The sequence below is a fragment of the Brachyistius frenatus genome, unplaced genomic scaffold, assembly GCF_029030835.1.
Source record: "Brachyistius frenatus isolate BFR_SWC_R1_liver_20210118 unplaced genomic scaffold, ASM2903083v1 Contig_20, whole genome shotgun sequence".
Classification (NCBI taxonomy): Eukaryota; Metazoa; Chordata; class Actinopteri; family Embiotocidae; genus Brachyistius; species Brachyistius frenatus.
In genome coordinates, this window is record NW_027210619.1 from 222501 (window position 1) to 238920 (window position 16420).

At 48.2% G+C, this 16420-nt stretch overlaps 1 protein-coding gene across 1 annotated transcript in view; it reads right to left on the minus strand.

Annotated features, from left to right (window-relative positions):
• erfl3 (Ets2 repressor factor like 3) overlaps positions 1–16420 on the minus strand; it is a 52481-nt gene that overhangs the window by 2843 nt on the left and 33218 nt on the right. Inside the window, exons 2-5 of the mRNA XM_069695580.1 lie at positions 13282–13516; positions 3794–3909; positions 2497–3647; positions 1–2252 (exon numbers count right to left, since the gene is read on the minus strand). The exon at positions 1–2252 is cut by the window's left edge and continues 529 nt beyond it. Of these exons, the coding sequence (XP_069551681.1) occupies positions 1542–2252; positions 2497–3647; positions 3794–3909; positions 13282–13516 (2213 nt within the window). The 3' untranslated portion in view covers positions 1–1541. The remainder of the gene's footprint in view (positions 2253–2496; positions 3648–3793; positions 3910–13281; positions 13517–16420) is intronic.

Genomic DNA, 16420 nt, shown 5'->3' on the forward strand with positions numbered 1-16420 from the left:
AGTCTGTACGTGTGTTATTAGAGCTCAGTTTGTACATGCTATAAAAACAAGGCATAGAGAGGCAGTGTGTGTTCGTGTGTCACGTGTATGCGCGTGTGCGTGTGCGTGCGCGTGTGCGAGGTCTAAGATGTTCTCCCAGACTCCCACACTCACCGGACCTGAGGGCGACGGCACTACAAGGAGAGCTGGCGGGTGAGAGGGAGCGCGTTTTTTTTTTTTTTTTTTTTTTTTTTTTTTTTTAATGGCTGAGGGCAGTGCTGCGAGTGCTTGTGTGTTTTGCTGGTTTAGTTTAACACCATCCATGATCGGCAGACGAGTTTGAGCTGGTGAACTGGGATCCTGTGCTGCGGAGACTCGAGGGAAGCTATTTTCAGTGTACAAGCCGTGTTAGGTGAGGTAACAAACCCCCACCCCCTCCCCCAGCAGCTCTTCTTCTTCCTCCTGTCCTCGCATCTCCCTGGGGTTGAAATTATTTCTGGGAGCAGAGTCAGGATGTTTCCACAGGTGGTCCGCGCAAGAAAGAGGGGCAGGACAGGAGAGAGACGGGAGGAAGGTTATAGAAAAGTCACGAGCTCCGAGAGAACGGTGTACCAGAGAGTCAAAGCCTGTCTGTGTGTGTGTGTGTGTGTGTGTGTGTGTGTGTGTGTGTGTGTGTGTGTGTGTGTGTGTGTGTGGTCTTGCGTTGCAGTGTTCACACTCCCCAAGTCCCATTCACCAATTTTTTTTTGTTTTTTTTTGTTTTTGCTCGAGCGTGTTTGTGTGCATGTCCAATAAAACATACAGCAATATGCTTCCCTGAGTGGAGTGGGCCGGGTTCAAGAGTCGGTCAGACAACACCCAACAGCCCCACTCTTCAGTCTTCGAGACACTTTTCTTTTTATCCCAGTATTTTGTTTACAAAGGTTTCATGAGTTATATAATGATTAGTCAGAGTAGCCCTCCTCCCTCGCACTCTCCTTTCCTTGTCACTCCAGGGCTGTGGGATACAGGCACTTAAAGTCCCGTTGTGTTGTAGGCAAAGAAGCAGGTGGGTGTGCACGTCATCGTCCTTGACGTGTGTTTCTGGATGTTAAAGGAGAGTGTGTCCCCTGAGGAAAAGTGTTGACTGGCTGCTGATCCTACTAATGGTGGTGGTGGGATGGGTGGGAGGTGGGGTGGGGTGGGGTGGGAGGTGGGTATGTTGAGATCTGGAGCTTCACTGGCCAGGTGGGAGGTGAACTTCATGAGAAAGCTGTTTCAGCCTCCCTGTGTCAGAGTGGGTCCCTCCTCCTCCTCCTCCTCTTCTTCCTCCTCCTCCTCCTCCTCCTCGAGGACGTGGCCCAGCAGAGCGCCGATCGGTGGTGGGTCTGACACAGCGGGAGTCGGGCCGCCTTTGAGGTGTTGGTTTTATGTGTGTGTATGTTGGACTGTGCTCTCAGGTCACTGGAGGTTTCAGAAATCTAGTTTGTCAGTGTGGGAGAGGGATTACAGAGGAACCATTTACATACTCCTGTGCCACCTCCTTTGCTGCTGGAGCAGTAGTGTTTGGGCTGAGCCTCTCATCAGCAGTCTTTATTCTCCAGAGACAGCTGTGCGGTGGCACGATGCAGCTCAGCGGTCACCCTCCTGTGTGAGGCCAGTGGTGTTGCTAAAGAGCCCTCGTACGCCAGCGGGGGAGGACTGTCCCCTTCTCCGCTGCCCGTCCCGTCCTCCTCCGTCTCCATCCGTCCGTTACTTTGCCTCTCTCTTTCCCTCTCCTCCTCCGGCCGGACTTTCTTGTCATCCGACTCCTCCTGTGAGGCCTCCATGCGCTGGTCCTCGCTCCAGCGCCTCTTGAAGCGCAGCTTAAGGGGGATGCACTTTGTGTGGGGCGCTCCGGCCGAGGCCGCCTGAGATGGGGGGGTGTTGCTCTCTCCCGGCTCGGTGGGCTCACTCTTGAGGGTGGGCAGCACGCGATGAGCGTTGGAGTGTGCGTGGTGCGCGGCGAAGAAAGGCATCAGGCCGGGCGGAGGAGGGGCGGGGGCTTTGAAGACGTCCTCGTCCAGGTCCTCGTCAGGGTGGGGCTGATGTTGAGTCACAGCCGTGCCATTAGAGAGGTGGTGGGGGTGGTGGTGGTGATGGGGATGGTGGTGGTGGTGGTGGTGGTGGTCAGACACTCTGGGGTGGCGAGGAGAGAAAAGTGCAAACTCTTCATCTCTTTCGTCTGGGTCTTCATCGCTGATGTCAGTTACTTCCACCTCTTCCTCTGACTCGATGTCAGAGATGGGCTCCACCTGGACAGTCAGGAGATGAAACAGAGCGACAACGACAACAATGAACACCGAGAGGAAAACAGAAGCTGGATGAACTCATCACCGCCGATGCCCAAATTGTTCCCAAACAAGTTCCCTTTGCTTTGAATATGCATGTTGAAAAAACTTGTAGAGGTTTTTGTGGTGAATCCCGTCATATATTTTGCATAAATTCCCTAAAATAAATGTACTGCTTCGATTGCAGTGGAGGATATTTGAGTCTTACCTTAATTTTGGGAAGTCCTGCACTGTTTAGGGACTGCGTTGAGGACGAAGCAGAGATGAGGCCCGAGCCACTGGCTGAGCTCAGGTCACTGCCGAATGACAGCGAGGAGCCGAGGCCAGAGGTCGAGGACATGGAGCCGGATCCGGAGCCTGAAGACAGCGAGCTCTGCCTCGGTTTGCTCTGGCCTTCCCGCTGCTTTCTGCCCAGCGGGGGGGGCTGCAGCTTGAACTTGAAGGGGGACATGTGCGGCGGCTCCTCGCCCAGGTGGAGCGGGTGATGCATGGGATGGGAGTGGGAGTGGGGGTGGGGGTGGGGGTGGGCGGAGTGGGGCGGATGCGGGTGGTGGTGGGCGGAGTGAGCCAGATGTGGATGGTGGTGCCGGTCTCCTCCCCGCTCTCCTCCTCTTTCCGCTCTCTCGGCCGCCCCTCTGTCCGCGGTCAGACCGGCCTTGTCCGCGGCGGGCCGGTGCGGCTGAGGGATGACGATGTTGGGGTACTGCAGGAAGGCTCTGGGGCTGAGGCCGTAGTTGTACACCGACTGGGTGTGGGCCTGCAGGTAGCGCTTCATGTCCTCCGGGTTGAAGGAGAAGTGCGAGCCCAACATCGGTGACAGGGTGGGCGAGGGAGTGTAGGGGAGGTGAGATGTGGGGGTCATGGAGAGCGCTGGAGACAGAGGAGGGGCTAAGAGGTTGGCTCCTCCTGGCCCCGGCAGAGGGGACACGGGGAAGGGGGACAGGGGCTCCGGGTGGATACGGTGGCCCGCGGGGCCGCGGGAGCCCGGGTGGCCCGCAGGGTTTCCGGGCCCTCCGTACATGCGGAACAGGGTTTCGTGAGACAGACGGGGATGGATGAGACTCCGGTAGCCTCCTCCGCCTCCATGTCCTCCTCCTCCTCCGCCGCTCACGCCCCTCTCCCCCCTCTCCTCTCCCGCCCCTGCGTTACCCTCTTCGATCTCAGAGTTAACCGAGGTGCCGTCGCTGCAGTCGCTGACGGAGCCGCGTGCCATCCGTCGGGCCACCGAGCTGAACATGCCCCCGGGGCTGCGCAGGTCCTCGTTGGGGGAGAGGACTTCCGAGGGTGTCGAGGGAGGGAAGCGGAAGTGGGTCCCCGCGCCGGTGGGGACTGGAGGGGCGCTCTGAGGGACGTTGCTCCCTGGAGACGTCAAGTTAAGAGAGGGCGGTGAAGAAGAAAAATGTGAGCGTAAGAATACTGAGAGATTAGATATAAATGTTCTCCTGTATAATCATGATATCTTATTGGGGGGGGGGGGCGGGGATTATGACATATTTATCACTTACCAGTGGAACCCATGTCGATGAAGGGGTAGTTGACCAAAACCAGTTTATTGAAGTTGAACTTATAGGTGAACCTTTTGCCTTTGGTCTTATGAAGGATCCTCTTGTTGTAGTAGTATCTGGAAAAGAGCAGAAAATAGACACGGTCAGTATAAAATAAGACGCCAAGAAAAAAGGCAGTACGCCAACATGAATGTAAACACGCATATCAAGGTTGAATAACTGACTGCAAAAACCTTATGCCATTATTTCTCTGTACATCGGCAGGAAGCAGAAACGTAATTCACTGGAACATTTCATTTAAAACATGGGGGCCTTACATTCAAATATTATATTTAGTTGCTGAAGTCACGGCGAGTGTGACGGATGAGCTTGTACACACAAGCACACACTTTAATAAGCGCAAGTCTTTCATGCACTCCCCTCTCCCTTACTCCCCTCCACCGCCCATCTCCACCTCCACCACCATGATAGATATTAGAGAGTGTTGTATGACATTTGCACAAAGCAGACCCAGAAAGGAGAAGTGGGAGGAGGAAGGGAGGGGTGGGTGAGGGGGGAGAGGTGGAGGGGAGGACGGACGGAGAGAAAACAGATGACAAGCAGAGAATGGACGGAGCTGCGGAAGAGCGGAGTGACGTTGTGTGTCAGGATAAGCAAATAATTAAGAGATCAGAGGCCGTCGTGAGGAGCGTTACCGCTGTGGCCAGATGTTGCGTTATTTTGAGCCGGCGTAGAACGTTAAAGCACGGCTGTAGAACGTTAAAGCACGGCTGGCGTGCGTGAGGATTTTGTATACATGTTTGACAGGTGTACGAGATGCACGTTACCGTGTGTGGCATCTGTCAACAAGAAGGCCAGGAGTTATAATATATATATAAAAAAAAATAATAATAATAATCTTTTAGGTCATTTCAGTTCAGATGTTGTCGGACGAGTGTCGCGCGCACGCGACAGCACGTCCCGTCTTTCATTTTGCTACATGGACCCGTCTCTTTATGTAACAGCAAAGCAAAGCCACCAATAATTCAGCCCATCTTTTTTATCTGTTTATGTAATGGCCATTCTCTCATTTTTTTTTTTTTAAAGCTTTCTCTCTCCCATGGCTCCTGCCTACAGTGCAAGGCTCCATTTTTATTAACCTTTGTCCAGCTACAGCTCTTTACGTAACATCTCTCTGCTTTCTTCCCCAGATCCACATCCACTTTATGTAACCTCTGGCTCGTGCACCGAGAGGAGGAAATAAAAGAGCAGGAAAGGAACAAAAAACGGTGTGTTTGTCTGTCGGGAAGAAGGAGCTCACCAAAACTACCACCTATCCTTTCAACTCTACCTGCTTTTATAGCCCCAGACTCTGCTTTCCCTTCCTCCCGCGTGTCTGCTGGCACAATTTAAGTGATGTGTGCTGGCAAAGACAGGGTGGGGGGAGGGGGGGCTTCAGGGTATGTAGGTAATGTTGAGTTAATCAGGGCCCATTGACTATCATTAAACTGAATGGTAGTTATCTTGACTGCGGAGTGTGCATGAGCGAGTGTCTGTCTGCTCGCCCTTCACCCCCTCTTATTATGCTTATTACACAGACTTGTTGGACTGTTTTTACTCTGGGAACAGGCTGTTGCTCTTTTTTCACTTGTTCTCTTCAGGCCCCCCCCCCCTTCCTCTCCTCCCCTTTATCTTACCCATACCCCCTTGTCTCCCTCTTTCTCTCATCAATCTGCCTCCCCCTCTTTATCCCAACCCTCCCTCTCCACTCATCCTGAGGCAAAGGGGAGAGGATGAGAGAGAGAGAGAGAGAGGACAGGACAGGACGGGCCTGCACTGTTGAAAACATTGTTTACGCCAGGCACAAAGCAGCATGTAATTTCTGCTCTAGGGGAGACACTCACAAGGGTCGGGAAGGAGGGGGGTAGAGACACAGTTGAGAGGGAGCGGACAGACAGAGACAGAGACAGGCAGGCAGGCAGGCAGGAAGTCAAGCAGAATTAAAACCACAACAGGATCGTGATCGAATTAGCCGATGACAGAAAAGTCAACAAGCTGTGCTACGGCCCACATGGGGGTGCAATATAAATAGACATGGGATGGGTAGAAAACAAACAAAATCCCACGCGTGTGAAAATACCTCTATTTTGGTTTATAAATGTTAATCAGGTTTTTAAATAGCTCCCCACTTACTAAACAATCGAACTAATGCGCTGGAGAACATTTCGTTAACGCCAGTGAGTAGCATGTAAATATATGTTGGAAATACACAACCTGCCATGCCGTCCTCACATTTATGCTGCTCGGTATCTAGCGAGCACTTGTATCTGTGATCTCGGAAACTGAGGACAAACCAAACAGTAAATTGAAGAGACTAAAAGAACAAACGTCATCTCCGCATTTATCCACAGCAGGTTGAGACTAAACTTCCACTGCCACTGCATAACTTCCTCGTCCGTATTTTGGCAAATTGCTGCTGGCCAGTCCTGAGTGTCGCCTGTCTGTGTGTGGGTCATGCTAATACTATTGCTTAAAAATATATATATATATATATTTAGTCTACCAATGCTGACATAAATGAGGTGGCCAACATATTAACAAAACAAATACATAAAAAAAAGTACAACACAAAATGAAGATCACAGACTACATCCTCTAAAATTACCGTGAAGTTATTAACGAGACACATTTTGACAAAAGTTGAACATTATAGGTACAATAGGTAGGATTTATTGCATTATCTTCATCAGTCGGCTAGTGAGGAGTGCAGCCACACACACATGCGCGCGCGCGCACACACACACACACACACACACACACACACACACACACACACACACACACACACACACACACACACACACACACACACAGGATGCTGAAATACATAGTTGGAAGCAGACAACTTTGCAGCAACTGAAGCTGTGTTTAGAGCACATGGTCACCCATCCCCCGCCCAGCCCCGCTCCCCTCCCTCATGTGCTGTCATAAGGTCTTTGAAGAGCATTTGAACTCACTTCAAAAGAGAAGAAAGAGATTCTTTGAGTGCCTGTGTTTAGCTGCCCACCGCACGCACTGGTCTTACACACACACACACACACACACACACACACACACACACACACACACACACACACACACACACACACACACCTCAACCATACCCTGTGCCCTCTCACTTAGACACACTCAAACACATGGGTGCGAGTGTGCCCCCCCCCTCCCACTCACACCTAGATTGTATCGTCCAGGAGATGCAGCAGCTTTATCCCACTGCCTGTTTAACCAAAAGAGTAGATTGAACAATCAGTGCAAGTATGGATTTAGACAAAGCCTTCAGGGACACAGAGGGGAGGCTTTCTATCAATTCAGTTGTTACTGTGAGCGATTCTAGGCCAGGGATTAAGGCTGCGATTACACAGACGTGCTGGGGTCCAAAACATTGCGATCAAAGTGAGCTGCACACCGGAGCGCAGAAACTAAATAGCAATGAGTGAACATTTCAGAACATGTTCGAAAGCCTTTACAGGGAAATGCCACGACATTATTATTTCTGTTTATCTAGTTAATAAGAAGGCAAACTGCTGAAACACATCAGTCTTTATCGTCGGCAGCAATGCAATGCAAAAAAAAAATCAAATGTTTATCAAAGTTAGTTCAGGAGAAAAGTACGGCTTATCACAACTTCAACTGTAAAAGTGTCACAGCTCTGTCCATCAGATATGATGACATCATACTCATCAGGTAATTGCTTACGTCTCAAGTAAGATGAGCATTTTAGTTTTCAAATTCTTTTGGCTAACCTGTGGGGTTGGATGCGATACACGGCAGCACTTCTGCTGCCTCGTTGGACTTATTTTCGTGATATTGCTGCATTCTAATACTAAAGTAATTATTTTGGGGCGGGTACAATCCCATCATAACTGTTTGGACCGATGGTCAGCGTGACAATAACAACGCTCGATGTCTATACCAGGAAATACCAAGACCTGACAGAGCCTCTGATTGAAACAGATTGACACATTTTTGTCAGATCTGTTGCCTGAGAGGTAAAGATGAAAGCTCTAAATGTATTTGCACATTAAGTTCAGACAGTCCAGGATTCTTTCAAGAGAAAAAAAAAAGGCCAACTTGTATCACCCTGTAATATGTTATCCGTATGAGCTCACTAACATTTCCCAGTATCACTCCAGGGTTCGCACTAAAAATGAATTAAACCAGCCTGCTTGCATGTGCGTGCACAGGCTGTGCTTTGCCCATTGTTGGGCTGTAAATAGGCGCTGACTGTGACAGGAAGTCAGGATTACAATGCTCCCCATGCATCCCATGTTTATTTTCTGCCTCTTTCGTCAGCATTGGCCGTTGCACACACATCCCAGCCAGATCTTCCTCAACACATAGGAACACACACCAGCTGCTCACATTCAGGTGTGTGTTTGTATACAAAGTGCACAGTTAAAAGTCCTTTGTGTTGAAGCCAGTTCGGATGAGTGTTTATGGACTTAAAAAGGGAAGAAAATGTGTTTGTGTGGGCATGTGGGCTGGGTCAGAGGTGTGATCAGCTGAGGTGTCACATGCTGTGTGGATGGATGTTTGTGCGTGTGTGTGTGTGTGTGTGTGTGTGTGTGTGTGTGTGTGTGTGTGTGTGTGTGTGTGTGTGTGTGTGTGTGTGTGTGTGTGTGTGTGTGTGTGTGTGTGTGTGCGTGCGAGTGGTGGGGCCATATATATATATGTACACATGTGTGTACAGCTAAAAAAAAAAAAAAAAGTCAGTGTATGAAGAGGAGGATCTGGTCAGGGTCCGATTAGACCAGTCACATGCTCTGTGGGTGCAAATATGTAGTCGCGCACACTCTGTTGTGTGTGTGTGTGTGTGTGTGTGTGTGTGTGTGTGTGTGTGTGTGTGTGTGTGTGTGTGTGTGTGTGTGTGTGTGTGTGTGTGTACACGTGCGCAGAACTCGTGTGCTTTCCGCCCTCATAGAAAATAGAGGCCTCATTCAGTGAGGGACAAAGACACGCACACAGCGCTCATGTATGCTGAACACATACGTGCTGCAGATGGAGACAATGGGAAGACAATGCAGCGCATGTTGAACACCAAGTCGTACAGTGGAACTGTCCCCGGGTGCTCCCGCTGCACTTTCTCCCTGGCGCTGGGTGTTTCCACACAATGCGGCTGCTGTGGGGAGACCTTCTGACCCATCGACAGGCCCGGCCAGCTCGGTAAGTAACGGCGTGCGCATATGCGACAGTATTTCCCGCAGCAGCGTGGTGCGTAGACGCGGGGATTGGATTGCCTCCAAACGCACGTCAGAACCAGTTTTAGTGCAGCGGTTTGAAATTGGCGACCGTGTTTCCGGGCCAGGATGAAGAGGTGGCACTGCACCGTCCCGCTCCACCATAATACCATCGATTCATCAAAGTTTGGGGGTATTAGATGCATGTTCTCGTGTACAATAAAACAAGTGTTCTATTTATGTGTTTTTCTGCCGTGGCAAGTTTCCAGCTGTGGTGGCCCATCACACTTAAATGAATGTTTGAAACGACGCAAACACTCAAGAGGGGCAAGGGTCTCCACAATGGTGCATTTGTGTATGTGAATGTGCACATGTGGCGTGTTGCTAATCTTTGCCAGCTGTGCGTGGCAGTCCCCCTGACCTCTGACCACCGTGTCAGAGCCGACGCTGGCTGCTGACTGGCAGCACAGGGAGGCCCGGAGGTCCCAAGGAGCTGGGACCTCTTAGCATGATTACACTCATTAAGCCAGCACTCTGCAATGAATGATTGGCAACAGGCCTTGTTTCATCTCTCTCTCTCCCCCCCCCTCTCCTCCCCTCCCCCACCGCTCAACTTCTGCCGATCAGTAGAAGTCCATTTCGTGATAAGCAACACGGTGACGCGAAGGATATCGGGCGGGTGAAGGCTTGACCTTTCTATTAGTGGACATCTTTATTTCCTCCCGATTGAATCGCAGCTGAGGCTTAAATCTTGTGCCCGTCCATTCATTCTTTATCTCCTGAACCAGAAATGTCAGGTAGCACTCGCATCGAAGCTCGAGGAAGTAGAAGGTGACTTAGACTTGAGAAGGATCTGGTAGACTGTGGACAACAGCGACGGGCATTGACTGTCTGTTGCTTTGGTTTTGTTTGAAACGTTTGACTGAGTCATTAATAAAAAAAACTAAAAAAACAACAACAACAACAACAACAACAAAAACCACAAGGACACACGCACGCTTGCTCCTAAACACACACTCGTGCAGCACGAGCGTAATCCTCTCTACAGGAGTGGGAATTTCACAGCAGCCGTGGGAGCGGGAGGCCGGGATGACGCACGGGCCGAGGCCGTGTCCCCTCGACGGAAAGGCGACGCATACGCACATGTGCACACACACACACACAATACGGCGGATCTGATTGAGGGAATTTCCACCATGTGCATGGCAGACAGGAAAGAATAAGATCACTGGGGTAAAAATAATAATTACAAAGGCCAAGTGATAAAATGAACACTTCAAAACAAGCATTCCTTTTCATGTGTGTGTGTGTGTGTGTGTGTGTGTGTGTGTGTGGGCTAATTGCCACATGCCGACTGTTTTCTCCATTGTTAGCAGACTCCAGGTTTTCTCCATATGAAGGGCACGAGGTGGCCAGCGCTCCGACCGTCTGCTCCGTATGGGGGCCGTTACCGTGCACATGTGTGGTTGGGAGCCTCTTTTATAACTTCATCAATCTTTAGTGTCGTTAATTCTTCTCGCCACATTACTATTCATGTGCGCCTTGAGAGGCTTCATTTCCAGTGTCTCTTGCAGCGAAGGAGTGACAACAGCTCTGGTGTCAAATCAGGTGACGACGCGGAGGAAGGTGCGTGCGTGCGCGCCCGTGTGTGTGTGTGTGTGTGTGTATGTGTATGTGTGTGTGTGTGTGTGTGTGGGGGCGGGGGGTGTTTGTTGACTGTCCTTCTCACTCTCAAGCCAAAAGTGACTCTGTTCAATTTATAGGCACAGAGGGAGACGAGCTGGCTGCAGGAGGGTGGATGAGGACAAAAGAGTTACAGAGGGGAAACTCGGGTGTAGAAAACTTGTTGATAATCAGCCTCTGAGGCCGGTCCATCAGAAGGCACTGAGACTCACTATATATATATATAAGCACTTAGTGCCGCCTAAGCCCCAAATCTGTTACACTTGGAGGATGGACGTGCTATAAATAAAACAGCTTGACCGCAAGGATCTGCATCCACATTTTTTCCCCCTCTCTCATTCACAGATTCTAAATCCGGATTGCAAGTCTGCATGTTTATGTGCATCACATGTAGTCCCACATAAAGTAGTCTATGATAATCCCCACAGTTCCGATGGGATCCCATCTGGAGCAGAAGTTATCTTAATCTTACCAGTGAAAATGGCCGTATATAAGCCCTACCAGCCCTGAATTACGCAATTTAAGCATTTCCCTCTTTTAATGACCTACGTGGCCTTCTTTAAAGTGCTGAGCCTAATCTTGGTTCTGTTCGTCAGCCCACAACTAGCCACACAAGATACAGTGAATGAAATGTGAATTACCCAGGGACATGTGATTTCTGTAATATTCAACTGTAATATGCTGAAAAGACACTGACAAGAAATCATTCACACATAACTTCTTTCAGTTCTTTTTACTGTCAAAAATATTCTGAACTAATGTCTGCTTATGAAAGTCAAATGCACAAACTTAATAAAAAAACAGCTGTTGTGTGCCTCAGATGTGAATTGTTTGGTGGATTTTTTTTTTTTTTTTTTTTTTACTGTTTCGTCGGTCTTGAAGTAATTTTCTTTAAAGACGTGCCCAATGTGTTTTACCTGATACTTAGAAAACCCAGTTCACAGGTCAGCAACACGGACCCACGCAAGGGAGAAAAACTCAACCAATCACTGGACAGAACATTTTAAACAAAATTTGTCTTCTTCTTAACTAGATTGTGAACTTAACATTAGCCACAAAATGTCCAAACCAGCTGTCCAAATCAATATTTGGCATTTAAAATACTAGACCAGTGATATTAACAAATATAATAGATTAACAAATGAGACACAGTATAACCCTGATGACGCATGTGTAACATTTTAAAATCGTTATTTTGTGAACTTGGGAGTTGGGGACACTTCTAAACCGTGTCACTCTGTAACAACCTAATGGTCTTGGCCCGGAGAAGTTGTCCATGGAACCTAAAAGGTGAAAATGTATGATTTGCCAAATGGTTCGTGTTGTAACTCCACTAGGAGCAGAGCAAACCTTTTTCAGGTCAATACCACGTGAAGCCAAAGAGCTTCACCGATTGCACCTGTAAATATCTCTGCACATGCTACATTGCCACTGGGTGGGATTTAAGGGTGTCTGGTTAAATTAAGGATTAAGAGCAGGCACTTGGAGAGTTCATGATCACAGGTAAAGGTCATTACTGCAGACGGGTAAATCCGGACCTTTACCATCAGGCTCAGGTTCCTGTTCATCACACTGAACTTCTTGGACTTCTTCGTAGGACCCCTGAATTCGACCCGCACACAAGAGCCTGTAGCTCTTCTGATCTGCTACAACCAGTCAAATGGTCCAGGGCGATCCCCCAGTTAAACAAGCCCAAAACAATTTCCTCCTTTAACTCTTTTGCTTCCTTTACCAGTGTTTTACTTGGGTTGCCACCACGCCACATAACAACCACCTTTAAACCAAAACACCCAGCAGCCACCTCTTTGCTTGATACTTATTTACTTAACTATTGCTGCTATTTTGCCCTCACCGGTCAGCAGTGAGTAGTTTATCAGTCCCACCATCCACAGCTGTACTTGGCCAAGGGCTTGTAGGTATTACGGCAAAAAACACCTCTCACCCCCTCAAATGCAGCCCCTGTCCATTAACTGAAACCCGCAGACTGTAAATTTTGCTGCTACCGCGACATTATTTTGGCCTCCTGCCGCTCTAAAAAGATGACATTACATAATCTGACAACCAGTGGCTCGTGGCCCCCTCCTGGAGGGCCCCTGATTTAGCCTGCTGCTCAAGTGGTGATGGACTACAGCCCGACTAACCGTAACAGTCGTGGCTGTTATCGCCAAAGTGGTCTGACAAAGACGAAACGTAGCTCCCTCCACAGACCTGGTTCCAGGAGGGTATCAGTGATTCGGAAGTGCAGTGTGGATATATATTAGCACTTCGGCTATTCGAAGCAGACAACACAATTTTGTGTAATCTGATGGCAAGATTTCAGCAAATTAGTCATTCAACAAGAGCATGTGGGCTCTCGCTGATGGTAAATGTTAATGTGAATATACCGCCCTGTAATGTCCACAGGTCTTTATAATGGTCATGATTACTGTAGTGCGCCATAATTGGGCCTTTTGGAAAACGGCTCATCTGGTGTGTCTGAGGTCCCCACAGAAGAGGAGTTAAATGTCAAGCAGAGACGCAAACAGCTATCAATGAAAACACATTCACAAACAGATACACGCATATTCAGCAGTTTCTCTGTCATCATACCTCAGTGCCCTGCTAAGCTTATCGTAGTTCATCTGGGGTTTACACTTCCGGGCCCCCCAGAGTCGGGCCACTTCATCTGGGTCCTTGATGACAAACTCGCCGTAGTCCCCCTGCCAGGCGATGACATCATGGTACTCCTCTTTCCTGAGCAGCTCCAGGATGAAGTGCCACAGCTGGATCTGTCTGGAGCCGGGGCTCGACTCGGGCTTGTAAGCCCACTCCGGGAAGGCGAACCCTGCAATAGATAGATAATGAGAGGGGAGGGTTAGTGGGGGTTGGAAACAGTAAATGGTGATGTGAAGAGCACACGACGTATTCATATGGTAAAAGCCATCTTTTTGAATGACATGAAACTCAAGTGCACCCAGAGGAGTCACTTTGGTTTCTGTAGAGAAATCCAGAAGATGGAAAACTTTTTTTTTTTTTTGAAAGAAGGCAAAAAGAAAAACTGAGATATGATTACAATTAGGAGTCACCAGTTGTAAGTGTTTCAGGTGACTGAAAGAGAAAAGAGGATTATAGGTGTCTGGCTCAGTATAGATCACATACAAGAGTGCAGGTTAGCACACAGAATAGGATGTCCTCATTCATACTTCACACATTGCACCAACTGTCTTCATTACTGCCAGAGTCTTCCCTGCATTTTTCTTTTATTCTCCAGTCAGTCTTTGAAAAAGGTTCTCGGGGTATTCTGAAGCAATTTCTTTCATCGGGCAGAAAAAAAAAAAAAAGACCGAATCAGGCAAGAGGTGTCCCAAACGATGAGAAGCACTGTAACATGCCTCAATCTGCTGAACCCCAGGGTGCCTCTAGAGCTGTAATTGTCTTACTGGAGACTTTCAAACACTTTTAATAAATAAACCGCACTCCTCTAATGTCGTTAGGTTAGCACCTCGCCGCAGTAGCTGTTCACAGGAAGCACACATGCACACTGAAACTACACCACTGAAAGCTGGAGTGTCAGTGTGCTTCGTGGAACAGTCAGGCACATGAAAAACCTTTCCACCTCTCCTCCACCTCTTTCCTCTCATGCAGTCACTCTTTCCTCTGACCGGAGGAAAACAACATGGCCAGTCATCTCTCCTGTCTGTACCTCTACCTCTCTCCACCCGCTGCTCGAAGGAAATGCCGAGTAAGAGACACAGAACGAGACTGTAGGCGTAGGTATACGACTGCTCGTATGAGCATGTGTGCGCCCAAATGTACAAGTTTGAAAGCGTTTAAGTGCCAGTGCGTGTTTGAAAATGTTTGTGCAAGTCTCCCACTAACATGCTGTTGCCTGGGTGGTCAAGACGATTTGACACGACTGAGCAAAACAGACTATCAGAGAGTAATATTTAGCCACAGAAAGCCTGGACTGGATTTTATTTGATCAACAATCGTCCTCTCGTTGCTCCGATGGGACGCACAATTGAGGACGATGTCGCCCCCCAAATGAAGAGCGCTCGCTTGCTAAAGCGCCACTGTGGAGAGCCTTTAATGCCCATCAACCCTGCTGATGCCGTTTATTAATCATTTTTGGTGCATGACGTCACACCGAATAACCAGAAAAACTGAATTACTTGTCTGCAATACAATGCAAATGCTGCTGTGCATTCTTTGTTGTGCTCGTGTGTTTCATTGTGTGCATTAACTCTGCATTTTCGAGGCGTGATGATGAAACGCAGGACTTTGTATTGAAACAAATTTAGAAGTGTCCTCCTCATCTACAGTTTTGGAGGAGGAATATTAGAAATGCGCTAAAATGTAGCGCAGTTTAATAAAAACGACACCCTCAAATTTTACCATCGAGTCCAATCAACGCCGTTCAGGCACTAATGAGTTTCAGTAGTATTGATTATGGATGCGTTGTTTTACAAGGAGGCAGGAGGTTCTATTTTTGTCCTCACTTGGCTCGTTTTATTTGTACTCGGAGGTAACGTGGAAAGACACAAGGCTAGCCAGTGTTTGCCGTGTGTAACAGCACAGCACGTAAATGGAAGCAGAGGAAATGAGACGGGCAGGGCAGGAGATTGGTTAACAAACAGGCCAAAATCAGCAGATTATAGTTATAGAGGCTCGTCGATGGATTTGCCGGATGACAGCCTGAGGCAGAGATTGATAGCCCTGATAATCTCTCCTGCAGTAGTCTGCTCTTACCATCTAGTCAATGTTGCATAACGAAAAAAAAGCTTGATAGCACGTTTGGCAAATCCATAAAGCTGTACGCGAGTGTCGCTACTGGACTTGAGTCATCGACTTGAGTAACCACTTAACTAGTTCATTTAAGTTTCCAGTTTTTAGTTAAAAAAAAAATAGGCTGAAAGGAAAGTTATCTTCCGATGTAGCCTTGCACACATTTCTCACCACTACTTCTATGTGGTTTTCCTCCCCGGTGGTGTGTTTGCGAGACGTGGCCAATGAATCACTCGGTTGCCCCACCTACCACGAAGTCATTCTACGATTGAAAATAACCATTTCTGAACATCAGTCAAGCTACGTACAAGTCGATGCCTACACATGTTCCATCTCTAAATTCCAGACAGGATTTTTTTTTTTTTTTTTATCAGCTCTGAATATCCTGCAGATAGTGGGTGGCCAGCAGCTGTGCAGGCAGCCACTTTATTTAAACTGCAGATTTATTGTTCCTTATAACAAACATCAAAATGTGTGAAATGACCACGGGTGTAAAAGCTGCATAAAAAAAATGGCAAACTGTGTCGCCTGCGTCTGTAATTTCGCAGAGTTCCAGGCCTCGCATATGTAGGTAGCAGTTAACAATGCAAATGACACAACACTCATCGCTGTCGTTTTGTTTCCTTTTTCTCTTCCCACCCTTCCTCCTCCTCCTCTTTCTCTTTAAAAACATTCAAATAAACACTTGTAGCATGATCAAACTAAGTGAACCAGTCACAGGGGAACAGACCGGGCGCTATGATAAACATACGGGCCCACTGAGCGCACATCTGCAACCATTTTTAAATATTAATAATAAAAAATTTAAAAAAATCACCCACACACACACACACACACACACACCCCTACTGCAGAGGACAACACACTCTTTCCAGACAAAGGAAACACGACTGTTTGTGTCAAAGCAAGTGAAGCCTGGAGGTGGCTGGTCACATTCCCAGTTTGACTGAAATGAGTAAATGAG